Genomic DNA, 12,764 nt, shown 5'->3' with positions numbered 1-12,764 from the left:
AATAAAAAAGACATTCCAAATAAAATTCACACTCGAGAAGACGCATTTGAATTGGACACTACAAACTAATCTCATTTCTTCTTGCCTCGTAGTTTGACTTTGTTGTGATGCAGCGCGAAACAGCTGCAATCCGAATCGAAACCACACATGCACCAACACACAAGAACTCCTTCCCCAGCTTACCCCCAGAGCCTGCATTGATGACACTTCCACGAACAAACAGCTTTCCATGTTTGGCCGGTTCCTCAAAGGAGGCAAGAAACTCTTCGTAGGCTTCAGCGGCTGCTTTGTCTTCCTCCTTTAAAGCAAAAGGATGTCAATCAGTGAAACAAGTTATGGCTACAAAAGTAGTGGCTATTCTTAGTTTTAGAAAGAAAAAAAGAAGTTAAGCATTTTCTTCCAACCAGCTGTACACCGGGAGAAAGGTCAAGCCCATTTGGTTGGCACATGCGCAAGTAACGACACAAATTGCCCCCTAACGAAAAATCTAGCACTGAATTAAAAAAACAAAAGCGCATCACTCAAGCATTGACATGCCAGACTTGAATGGGCAGGTTTTGCATCACAAAGAGCATAGCCGTGGCACAATGTCAGTTCATTGATTCAGACTGGTTAATTTAAATTTGCAAACAACTTGCACAAGTACTTTGGTTCTGTCAGTCATTTGTACACAATGGGATGAAATTCTGGGCCACTGCAATCGGTAATTTGAACAAGCCCATTGCATTTAGCAAATATGATGAATGTTTTGGCAGACCATTTGCCGACGGATCTATAGCAACGTTGTATTTTGCTAGCTTTTCTTTACCAGCAAAAATTGCAAGAAAGAGGAATAAAAAAAAAACGACGTCATTTCTCGCAACAACTAAAATCCACCCTGTCAACAAACTACCAGCAATGGTGATACAGACGGCACTATTTGCAGTTCGACATCGTTTGTCAAATCTGCAAAAACAAAAGAAACGTAATCATATACGAATATTGAAGTGTCGTGTCTGACAGCGCTCACAAGGTATTAAAGCTGCCTTCCTTAGTTCAAATTCTACTTAATTTTCACACTTCCTCTGTTCCCCTGAAGCTTCAGTAACGAAACTGCGTCGACTGCGTTGCACAGCAGGCGCTAATTTGGCAAGAGTAGGTCCACGCGCACAAAGCAGACCACCGCTTTCGGCACGGTGTTCATTCTCGCCAACTTAGCCATGCCGCGCCATGGTAAAGAGCTGACAGGGCAGCCGGTTGAAGCCCTCGCTCTGCCGCTAAAAAAAAAAAGAATCGACCAGCTGTTTTGTATTTTTTGCAAGAATAGAGCCGTAGCAGCTCCTCCTAAACGCCCTAAAGCACAAGTGAACAAATTAAAAAGCCCTTTTGGGTAATTAGGAGAACGCTACAGCTGGCCACGGACAACGCTTCCATCATTAAAGAGCAAGTGTTTCACGGCGTGTCCGGCGGCGCCAAAGGAGATAAGAGCAGGTTATACAATGACAATCGACTCTACTGCACACATACCTCTTTTCTAAACTTGTCTTTCACAGCCAGCTTCTTAGCCAGTGGGTTTATGTTGAAGGCCTTCACCTTCGGTCCTCCCTAAAGTAGAGAAAAACGAAAGAAACACCGCACCATCTCACTCGATGCCCCTATCACAATTCCGCGCAGCGATCCCGATTGAGGATGCAATTTCTAACTGCCGAACAGACAGACAGACAGCCACTCATAACGGAGTCAATAAAGCACACAGCGTCACGACAACAGGTCGTGTCGGGCGGTATTGCAGGGCGACAACCGCAGCCAACAGCACGAAACCGCGCACTTCGTCGGCGACTCAACGCGCTGTCGACATAGAATTGACAAAATAAAAAGAAAGGCAGCGAAGACATATTTTGAACCACACACTCACGTAGCAATAACGCTTGGCAAATAAACAGACTCGCACACGCGCACCAGACAACGGGCGACAAAAATACGTAACGTTCCGGCCGCACGTCCCACGATCACAAATTTAGGCCTAAATACTAGTGGCGCAAAATTAACGTCTACACGAGAAACAATAGCCTAGAATGGAAGCAAACGCGACACAATGGCTCAGGTAGAAACAAAAGCAAACGATCCTCACCGGTCCACTCATTATGAATTAATCTATTTACATTACTGAACGAGCTCAATCACAACGAGCAGACTACGGCCTCTCGAAAACAACGATTCGGGTTTTACAGATTGCCATTCTGGAGCTTGTGCAAACACAATTAATTATATTAAACCAATGTTTCTTAAAAAGAGTAAACTTTGTGTTTTATTTAACGTAATAAATTTAATAATATAGTATTTAATTTTACGTGTCAAACAACGAAGGCACACTTCCTACTCGCGTTTTTTACGGCTCAAACGGCAGGCAAGATGGCAGCAGGCCTCTCAAGCTTGGACGTTCCCTGTCTTCCCTATAGGCGGCGTAAAAATCGACGCCCCACGTGACCAACCTAAAGCGCTGTTTTCGACCATCAAGCCCACCAGACGGCGCAGGCAAAATGTTACTTTTGGTATAGAATACAAAACATTCATTCCGTGACTCAAAGAGCCCACACAGTTCGCTTACAATGTGTTATTTAAAAATACTATTAACAAGTTCCGCATCAAACATCCGTTGAGCAAAAATGTACGCAACTTTTTTACGAACAGCCGACTGGTGCACCACCTCGTTTCTGAATTCGCAACCACAAAGCCGCCAATTCAAATTGAAACCGCTGCAACGGCCGACCGTTTCAATGTGCGCGGAGCACCGGTTTCGTGACTGTTATTGCTGTTATGTGCTTTTGCGTCCATCAGTTGTTGAGAGGACTGGCAAAACACGGGAATTGAGTGCTTGTGGAATGACAAATGTGGGAAATTCCGCATCGGAAGGCAGCTGTCGAGGCCAGAATATTCGATTCTTCCAACACAAGGTGAGTGTTATGCACTCCGCTAGAAAGACGGTGCAAAGGAAACCGTTGTCGCCGTCAATACTTCATTTGTGCCCTTCGTTCGAAATCTTAGCGCAAGTGAACGAGTTGTTATGGCAAAAAAAAAAAAATGTTGTCACGAAAGCGACGTACAATTGCAGCGATCGAAATGAAATGATGTCCTGGCCTCTGTAAACTTGCGGATGTCAATAAACGATTTGTTCTCACTTGCTGCTCACTGTGGTCTGTGCCAGTCGAGGCCATCTGGTCACCTGGCGTAACATCACTTCACTAGCGCGGCGCAAGTAAACACGCGACCAGCGTGCCAGCCAGCAGGAGCAGCCACGGCCGGACTCGACGCCCCTTTCGCGCGCGGGAGGAGGAGAGTCGAGTCCGGCCGTGGAGCAGCGAGCCGGCGGCCGCCGTGCGAGGGCAGCCATGTTATTAAGGAGCTCAAGCGGCCTGTGCAAAAAGCATCCGCCATGTTTACAAAGCCGTGTTTACAGCGCCATCAAGCGGGCGTACTGGGTAGTTCACGACGCCGCCACTACGCTTTTTCTGGCACTACAGGCAAAGCTAGACCTTTGCTTCTCTAAAATCCTCCCTGTTCTGTGATGGCAGCCTCCAGGCCGCTTGTTGCTGGTGAGGTTGTCCTTCTCTTTCAAAACATTGCAAACGCCATACGACGTTATCCTGCTTGAAATAACGTATTTTTTATACACTCACACTATTGCGCATATGCTGTCATATTGACCAGGTGGGAGCCAGCTAAAGCACATCGTTGACACCAGGGTTATCACATCGCACATGTTTGCAGCCAATGAACTGATGTCTAACGTATGGACTGCCTCCTGCCACATTTTTAATTCGGCGTATTGTCACCTGCCTATTTTGACAATAAGTTCAGTGTTATAATTGAAGTTAAAGTTAAAGTGACTGGCTAGCTCGCTTATGTTCGATAACAAAAAAAAAAAAAGGAAAGTGCAGTAGATACCTCTAATTGCCCAGTTAGTGTGAATCAAATAGCGCAAAAGTACGGCACGTGACAATTTCTTTGAATGCTTATTTTTTGCAAACCGCCGACTTTTAGCTTGTCGGTGCAGGTTTTAATTCAGCACAGTACACGTCGGGTTACTGCCGCACTTCTTGCGAGTGCGGTGTGTTCTGTGTTGCCAATCGGTCGAGGCGGTACACTTTGCCTACCAGACTCTGTACTGCTACTTTTCAGTTCGCGGATCGAGTGGAGTCACATTTTACCAAGGCCAGCCGGATTACTCCGAATGCAGTGGATTTAAAAGGTGATTATCTCCTCTGTCCGGCCGCTCCCTTTGGCTGAACTCGGCCAATGTGACGGTTTCAAATGACTACAGGCCTTCCTTGAGAAGCCTGTGGCTACACGCCAAGTGGCTACACGCCATTTGACCTGCAGGTGGATTCCAAACAATGTTATTTTATATCCAGTGCATACATCGGTTGTAGGCATACGTGCTACTTTGTAGCTCGTGTTGATACATTAACCTCTAGGGATGCTTGTGAGGGTAGGTTGGTTTTGTTGGGATAGTTGGTGGGACATGGTTTGAGGGGATCGCGCTGGGATTGCTTACAAAAGCATGGCAATAAAAGGCATGCACACTGGTGTGTGTGTGTGTGTGTGTGGGGGGGGGGGGGGGGGGGGCAGATAAACAACGGGAAGGACCAAAAGACTTGAGCAAAGCTTGGTGTTGGGTTAGTGGTGTAGCATTGTATTGAGGGGATCATGCTTGAAACTTCCACAGAAACAGAGCAGGAAAATACGACGTGAATATGGCACTCGCCTTAATGTCAGTCTTTTGTGGGTGCATTTCTGTAAATGCCTTAAGCACAGTACATTCAATACTATGTGGGTACAAAGCACCAGCCATTCACGTAACAGTCTTATAAAGTGTTACTGTTTGATGGGCTAAATATCGTAATTTAAATGGACTAGTAATGCCGCAAATTGTTTTTACCAAACTTGTCAAGACTCTTGTAAACTTTAGAAGTTTGGAATTAACAAGTATCCCTAGTCTTTAATTCACTGCTTTGTTTCGGAAGTGATTGCTTATGAAACAGCTCCTGGTACAATTTGCACCACCATTGAAACACTAAAGTCTTTGTCTGTTTGGAGCAAGGTGCGGGTAGAGCCACGAGATAGCTTACTTAGTGGCTCTAGGTGCGGGCCAGCTCGCACATTGTGAAGGCTACAACTACTGGGTGTTTTTCCAGACGTTTAGGTGTTTGGAATTTTTTGTGCTTTAATCGTTGTTCGAATCATTCCAGGGATCCCACACGGGCTTGCAGAGTTATTGCCTTCAGCAAGGATGGCAAGCTCTTTGCGTGGAGTAATGAAGAGAAGTATGTTGGCATTTTTGGGACATTCCATTGCTGTCTCGTTCTCTTGCATTTTTTAAATCGATATTTTTTTCTTGCTTGCCTCGTTAGGGTCCAGGTTATGTCTGTGCCTTCATTTGAAAAAGTTCTCGACATCCCTAAGCCTAAAACACAGTATCTTCAATTTTCACCGCAAGGGAATATTTTGTGCACATGGGAGCAGTTTGTTGGTGAGTGGAATTTTGCCGTTGCACCTTTTAACCGTTGCATGCTCATTGCAGGGCTATTAGTAAGTGTTTAGTATTCCAGTGCAACCTGCCTGGCTTCTGTAGTGCTGATGTGGGACCCCAGCAGCTTATAGTTTGAATGCATTATCTGTTTTACAGCTGTGGTTGCACTATTCTGTAAAGGATTGTGTGTGCAAAATAGTGAAATCTGTGAATTTGCGGTTGCTTGCAGCAGCTACTGTAGCCGATGGTAAACTGTTCATTTCAGGCCCGAAAGATTCTCAAGAGCAGCCTAACATGTTCATCTATGACATCAAGTCTCAAAAGTGCCTTCGATCAGTCGTGCAGAAAAAGCAGAGCTCGTGGTAAGCAGCATTTCATGAGTTTTAGTGGTGGTTTTGTTTTATTCTGATGAGTGGTGGAACAGGCATTGGGAAGGGGAGGTGACCTTTCTAACCCCCAAACAAACTTTTCTTTAAACATTTGTGAGCTGTGAGCCCTGCCCCCTTTGTCTTTCCACCTGCCAAATTCTTTTAACACTGTTTGACACTGTTTAGGGCAGCCCACCTGTGTTTTCAGCGGCTCCTCAGTGCTGCATTCTATTTCCAGTTTTGAAGGATCTGTGAAAGATAACCTGCTAGTGCCAAGCTCCCCTAGGGGTATCTAAATGCAGCATTAAGCCCCTACTGCAGTGCCAATTAAAGAAAAGTCGTGCTTTGTGCACATGAGTCTCGGATCTAAAGTTTTTGGCAATCCTTTAAACGTTTTCATAGGTTGTGTGCATGGTACAGAGAACTGCACTGTGCATCTGGCATGGCCGCCATTCAAATGGTGGCAGGGGTTGGGGTATGTAATTTTGTTTTGCTGTGCGAAATCAAATCTCTGCACTCATTTGCAGCTTAGCTTGTGATTCCTGTGCGCAGAGTGCCTTCATAAGGTTCATAAACAAGTGCAGGGGTGAGACAGCTACGCATATTGCGCCTTTTTGATACAATTCTATTTTCCTGCGCCAAGCTGCTCCAAAAGCACGAAAATGGCGAAAATTGCGCCAAACTGCTCCAGAAGAGCCTCAACGGCACGGATTTTGATGCTCATGTCAGTTTCAACGGGGACGAAAGCATCCCGCATCCCAGTCACCGCTTTTATCGCCAGTAAATCGCAAACACAGAAATGGCACAAATAAAAAGACTGAATTGAAGCAAGCGATAGCTTCTAAAACTCGATTCACCTTCCGTCCGGGTTCGCTGAAACGGCCTCGATTAGGCATCGCTGTGGCAACAAACATGACCGCCACCTGATCGGGCTGCTACCAACGCGCTCAGTGCGCATCGCTGATAGTTTCCCTGGCTTATTTTGCGTTATCAGCTGGGTTCCAGTCTATTCATTATATCTGTTGTGGCTCTGAACAGGGAAGTTAACGCGGGGATATGGTTTGAGATTGGTGCCAGATTCCGGGAAGTTGCACGGCTCGAAAAAAGGTTTATTGAAATGTGAGGTCTACGACTTCGGCGTGGTTTGTCCTTGCGTGTGAAGCGCGGTGCGCGCGGCTATAATGTGTTCGTGAAGTGAATTTTTTGGCTCGTTGTGGTGTTAGAAAATGCTGAGGTGCTGCTGTGCTTCGAAGCGCGATCGCGAGCCTCGGGGATGAAACGGTCGATACGAAAGTTGCGGGCTGTGCTGCGGCGCCACGACCTGTTCAGGCTGCGCCCAATAGCTGCAGGACTACCTGGTTGCCATAGAATGTGACTATGTACTTCATGTATGCAAAGTGAAATTTAATGCCAAAATCTAGGTGGCTAAACAGTAACGCTACTCAAATGACCATAGGGTGAACCTGCGCCCCGGGGACTGAAACCTGTAGGCTGGTTGGGCTATGCGACCGTTAGCTCGCAGTTGCTCAACTGTTGCCGTGACTACAGCGCTCGTACAACGCAGCCTGGGATTACAAAAATAATAATTGCAGCATTAAAACGGCAAAAAAATGCCACAATTGCGGATCCCTTAAATTTGATAAGAGATTTAGCAGTCCGTCTGTTCCGTCGTGTACGTAGTTACCGTGCTGACCGGGACTCGTCTGGGCACTTGGGCATTCGTAGCGGTAGGGGGATTAATTCCGCGGGCCTGCCTTCGCCTTGTCCACACCTCCTCACCCTTCCACGCGCGCAGGCGCAGACCGGTCCTGGTCAAACCGGTAACAAAGTAACCAACGGAACAGACGGACTGCTAAAACTCTCTAATGTTAACGGCAGTTCTGTTGTCAGTGTTGCGTGCAGCCGCAATACAATATCACCAGTTAGGAAAAAGGTAGTGCAGTTAGTACTTTGATACTCCTAAAAATTCTTTCAGGTAAGGCTGTTTCAGTGTTCTGTGTATTCAAAACTGATTGAAATGGGCACTTGACCCTGCAAATTGCTGAAATAATGATTTTTTAAGCTCACAAGACGATGCACTAAATGTCCCTAACTGCTCCAAATCAAGATTCTTCTGCTCCAAAATCGAAATTTTGCTGCTCCGAAAACTGCTCCCAAATTTGTTTGGGCTGTCTCACCCCTGCAAGTGCCACTTCAGTGTGTGACATTTCTACTGCTTTCAGACTCGTACTAAGACTGCTAGCTCATGGACGGCAGTTTTGTGAACTGTCTTTCAACATGCGTTGGTATGGCTTTTGACAGGCAGCCCCAGTGGTCGGATGACGAGAGCCTTTGTGCGCGGTGTGTGAACAACGAGGTGCATATCTTCGAAAACAACAATTTCGGCAAGTTGCTCGTTTATCGCTCATCCCATCTAAAAGAACCACGGTGTCTGGTATGGTTTGCTGTGATCAAATAGTCCAGAGTGGTGCAAGAGAGAGAAAAAAAAAAAACAGCGCACAAGAAGTGGTACTCTGTGACTTGGAAGAGTAAAAAAGTGGAGCGTAAAGGAAGGAGTATGTGACACGTGATCACTAGAGCACGTGGTTCAAGCGACGCTGAACGATGTTTCAATTTTGGCAGTGTAGTGTGGGGTGGCGACTTATTCGACACTGGTGGGTGCTGAACACGTGGCTTACTACCACTGTGCAGTCAGTGGATCTAAAGACAGAAACCCTTGCAGTGTGGCTTTTTAGAATACACTGACATGGCAGAAAAAACAAAGCCCAGCAACTCGCCAATTCACCGTGTCAGCCTGTGTATAAGCTATCATTTCAAATTATTAAACAGCTCTTCTCCCACCTCTTCTGCCACAAGTACACATAGTACTTGTAACATTTGGGACTTCCATTTCACGTGCCTCCGTTTTCCACACTTCTTTTTATCGATCATGCCAGAATAATATGAGAGTGCCACAAGTAGGTGACTGCAGCAGACAGCACCAAATCGGTTGTACTAGGAGATACAAAGCCAAAGTATTTTGTTTACCATCGTTATTAATTATTTTTGCACCTTTTGTGCAAATAACCTTGCTACTAGTATATGCTTCGGGTTGTTCCTGGAGGTTAGCAGTCCTTGTGTTTCGGCAAATAATCTGAAGCAGGGGAGTGAACACCCCTATGAGTTCGACTGCCATGGACAACTTATGGAATGTCGCCTTTTTCTTTTTGCACTTGTGTTTGATTCCAGAAACCTTCAGTCACAAGATCCACTTGCAAAAGCTTGCAGAATTCAGCCTGGCTCCTGGGGCAAAGCCACACCACATTGCGTGCCATGTCCCGGGAACTAAGGTACTGCTCGTGTTGCATTCACCCCTTGGAAAGGATCTTTCTGGACAGGGACCCTCAGAACGGCGACAATGGCTTTTGTCGAAGCAACTGTATCATAGGTGCAAGTTTGTGTGGATGTGCGTGATTACAGTTCTCACGGCACCATGACACCAGAGAGTGGGAAATTGCCCAAGGAGCTTTTCAAATCCTGGTTGTTGGCTTGAGTGCTAGTCCTGGCTACAAGTATACCACTTGTCCAGCAGCTTTTAATCAAAGTGCTTTTACATAGTTGGAGTAATTTCATGGCAGAAAGAGTAGTGACATTTTCAGTGGGAGAAGGCAGTGGTACTGAACATACAAGACAGTTCATTGTAACAATGGCTATGCTGATGATATCTCAGAAAAGGCGCATTCTTGGGTGCTCTGAAGTTGTGAGGTGAATGCTAGAATGCATTCAACATCAGTAAGAATTACAGGAGGCATACCCCTGATAGCAATTGGAGCTTATGTACAAGTCCAGCTGCTAACACACTGTTCAGGAAAGGTTACTGAGGGGGGAATTCAGGCTGCGGTTGGAGACCTCTCCGTGTTCAGTCTGCTCCCTGTTCCGCTTCGAAGTTTCCATTTAATGGGTCGGTTGTGCCGCAGGTACTGGTGCTGCTCTTAACTGATAAAGTAGATTGTAATTGACTCTCGTTACTTTGACCCCAGCGGTACTGCTGATATTTTATGGAATCAGAGTCGAAACGTGTGGCATTGCAGCCTAATGTGACCACTAAATTTACAGATATTGAGCAATGTGAGCCAGGTAAACTGAGATTGAATAATGAGAGTTGACTACGTATCGAACTTTTGTGTGCATCAGTGCATTCCAACCTGAGTGAATGTTGGAGATATTGTCTAACGTCCCGTCTCTTGTGCCTTTGTCCAACGCATGCGAGCTTAGCTTTTTCCAACTGAATTTTGAGAAATATAAAATGCTATAATATTGTGTGTATTTAATAGAAGTATGTGAATGTTCGACACTGAATATTTTGCGAGTAGTGTTTGCGATGATTTGCAGAGCAGTTTTACCGCTGGAAGTATTCATAGTTTTCAAATATTTTAAGTTAAGAAATAATAGAGCCATAAAAGTTGGCTCCACCACATGACATGCAAGCTTTCAAGCTTCACTGCGTGGCACAGCCTTTAGAGTTGGCTTTTAGGGGTGAAGCTCCTTAGGGCGTGGGTCTGTCCATCCTCGACGTATGTATGTAGCCACCTCTAGTTTAGTTCTTGGATTGTTTACTAGATGGCGGTACTTGTATATCATGAAAAGATGCGCTTGGATTGTTTACTAGATGGCGTGGCTACCTCTAGTTTAGTTCTTGGATTGTTTACTAGATGGCGGGGAGCATTGTAATAAAATCCGTTCGCTGTTGGCGCACGCTCGGAGTCGCCTGATGGCTAAGGCTGCAGATGTGCGAGCCCGCGAGGCAGAAGCGCTCCGTGAAGCTGCGCGACGCCGCCGCCAAGATCTTGCCGTACGAGAGCAGGAGGTCGAAGCGTGTCGTCTGGCTGCGCGACGACGCCACCAAGATCCCAGCGTTTGAGAACGAGAGGCCCAAGCGTCACGGCAACGGCGCGAGGACCCTGCCGTACGCGAAGCGGCACGGCTGCGGCGCGAAGAGGATCTCCAAAACGTCAGAGAACGGGAAGCGGCGAGAAAGCGCGCATATCGGCAGGCAGACCCCGATGCAGTGAGAACTCGTGAGGCGTCTGCAAAACGCATCAGGCGAGCTCAGCCCCAAGGTGCCGACGCGCGGTTTAAGCGAGACTTTCTAGACGTTACGTTCGGACACAGATGTAGTGGGCGAACTTTCACTGAAGAGTCACGGTTTTACCGATGATTTCCCCTCAGGAGCTTCGCCCACTCATCATCATTCACCCCGTGGATATGCTGTGAATTTTTTTGCACAATGCCAAAGCTGTGCAAAAAAGCCTAAAATGTAAGACTTGCACAATACAAGCGCTTAGCTCTGGGACGGTATTCTCGAGTTTTGTCCCTTTTGCGTCCCTTTCAGAAGTGTCCCTTTTGGCGAGCCCTGATTGGCTAAAAGCAAACAACCGGAAGTGACGTAACGCAAGTGCGACAAACCTACTGCGAAATCCCACTGCTTAACCGGAAGTACGTCACGATGAAAGGGACGTTTTCAAAGGGACAGTTACCAGAATACCGCCCCTGGTGTGTGTTAGCTTGGAAGTCTGTTTGTGTAAAATTTGTTAGCCGAAGGGATATTTCTGTAAATATTTCTGCACGAGTGAGGAATATTAGTTATTGGCAATATTACCAATTAGCTATTATCAAGAAATATTAGTTATTGGCAATACTTTTACTAAGGTCATACCAGTCACTAGCATGCCTTTTCAGTGACTCCAGATACCAGTCGAATATATAATTTCTGCACTCACAGCATTTCTTCATGGCAGTCTACTGCTTGGCTATCTTAATTAATCTATTCTTAATTTGTTTTACTATATATTCTTACCAGTACATGAACACTCAGGTGTGTTAATTAAAGGCCAACTGCACTCAAATTTCACCCTGGCTAAATGCCTTCGAAATGTGTAGTAGGTACCATGAGAACTACTGCGACGCGACCGATAGCTCTGTGCAATGCGTGGTTATTCAGTTTCAGGCACTCAAAATAACACCCTTGCAGACGACAAAGCACCTGCCGGCGTGTCGCGCAAACAACCATTTAGCGGAAGTGACATGCCAGCTGTCCAGGCCGATCGACCTGCCTCGCAGCGGGAGAATCCAGGAAACTCGTATTTCGCGCCGCCGGTACGCCTGGCTTTCATGGCTCCGAAGAGGCTTCGCTAACCGTACGGTTTTCTCCTTTTCGAGTGTCTTCGCGACATCATGCCTACGCGGTGTGCTGCTGTCTGAGCGAACGAATAGCGTCATGCTTGCGGGACAAGCGCTCGCTTTTCCGCGCGCCTCCCACACCCCCGCACGCGCGCGCTCATACTCTCCTCCTCCTGGCTGGCCGAGCCGGCCTCGTCGGCCGGTACGCACAGCTCGCGGCGTCAGGCCAGGCCGTCTGGCCGCTCGCGCCAACGGCTGGTACGTCACTTCCCCCTGCCCGTAATGGCCGCGTTTTGCCCAGTTTCATTCTCAAAATCGTCGATTTTTGCTGGTCGCTTGCGGCGTAATTACGCACAGTTTAGGCGTCATACTATGCAGGAACAGTGATTTCGCGTGGTCGAAATTTTGAGTGCGGTTGGCCTTTAAGCCCTGACAAGTGATATTCTTCTTTTATCTATGTTTTAGATTCTCTGTGCACATTAAAGCAAATGTATTTGCATTTTAAAATACTCGATTTCATTCACAGCCAGTTTTCACTATCTTTATCGAAATCACAGTCCCAAAATTGATATTCGCACACTTCTAGAATTTAGTATGCGTCAGAGAAAAATCCTCCTGCATTGTCTTGTTAGGCCAAAAATGCTCGGATGTCATCAAGCATGTCCAATGGAAGTGTCGTGTTTTGCTTGCACTACATGGGGTGGCACTACTGAGCTTTGCTCCACAAA

The 12,764-nt window shown here is 46.5% G+C and overlaps 2 protein-coding genes across 3 annotated transcripts in view; one reads left to right on the top strand and one right to left on the bottom strand.

Annotated features, from left to right (window-relative positions):
* Positions 1 to 2,249, bottom strand: part of LOC144169298 (U2 snRNP-associated SURP motif-containing protein) — a 46,864-nt gene extending 44,615 nt beyond the window's left edge. The window contains exons 1-3 of the mRNA XM_077698378.1: positions 2,111 to 2,249; positions 1,507 to 1,584; positions 184 to 298 (exon numbers count right to left, since the gene is read on the bottom strand). Coding sequence (XP_077554504.1) covers positions 184 to 298; positions 1,507 to 1,584; positions 2,111 to 2,122 — 205 coding nt within the window. The 5' untranslated portion in view covers positions 2,123 to 2,249. The remainder of the gene's footprint in view (positions 1 to 183; positions 299 to 1,506; positions 1,585 to 2,110) is intronic.
* A 106-nt stretch (positions 2,250 to 2,355) lies between these two features.
* Eif2a (eukaryotic translation initiation factor 2A) overlaps positions 2,356 to 12,764 on the top strand; it is a 31,307-nt gene continuing 20,898 nt past the window's right edge. The window contains exons 1-8 of one of the 2 annotated variants that reach the window (XM_077698379.1): positions 2,356 to 2,399; positions 3,553 to 3,572; positions 4,159 to 4,228; positions 5,229 to 5,303; positions 5,391 to 5,509; positions 5,775 to 5,871; positions 8,179 to 8,261; positions 9,106 to 9,206. In XM_077698379.1, coding sequence (XP_077554505.1) covers positions 2,392 to 2,399; positions 3,553 to 3,572; positions 4,159 to 4,228; positions 5,229 to 5,303; positions 5,391 to 5,509; positions 5,775 to 5,871; positions 8,179 to 8,261; positions 9,106 to 9,206 — 573 coding nt within the window. In that variant the 5' untranslated portion in view covers positions 2,356 to 2,391. Of the gene's footprint in view, positions 2,400 to 3,534; positions 3,573 to 4,158; positions 4,229 to 5,228; positions 5,304 to 5,390; positions 5,510 to 5,774; positions 5,872 to 8,178; positions 8,262 to 9,105; positions 9,207 to 12,764 lie in introns of those variants that run through there. The other variant, XM_077698380.1, reaches the window with a different exon arrangement.

The sequence above is a fragment of the Haemaphysalis longicornis genome, unplaced genomic scaffold (assembly GCF_048455015.1).
Source record: "Haemaphysalis longicornis isolate Haplotype H1 unplaced genomic scaffold, Haemaphysalis longicornis Haplotype H1 scaffold_2, whole genome shotgun sequence".
Taxonomy (NCBI): domain Eukaryota; kingdom Metazoa; phylum Arthropoda; class Arachnida; order Ixodida; family Ixodidae; genus Haemaphysalis; species Haemaphysalis longicornis.
The sequence above is the reverse complement of the archived record's forward strand: the minus strand, read 5'-3'. Positions and strand labels throughout refer to the sequence as shown.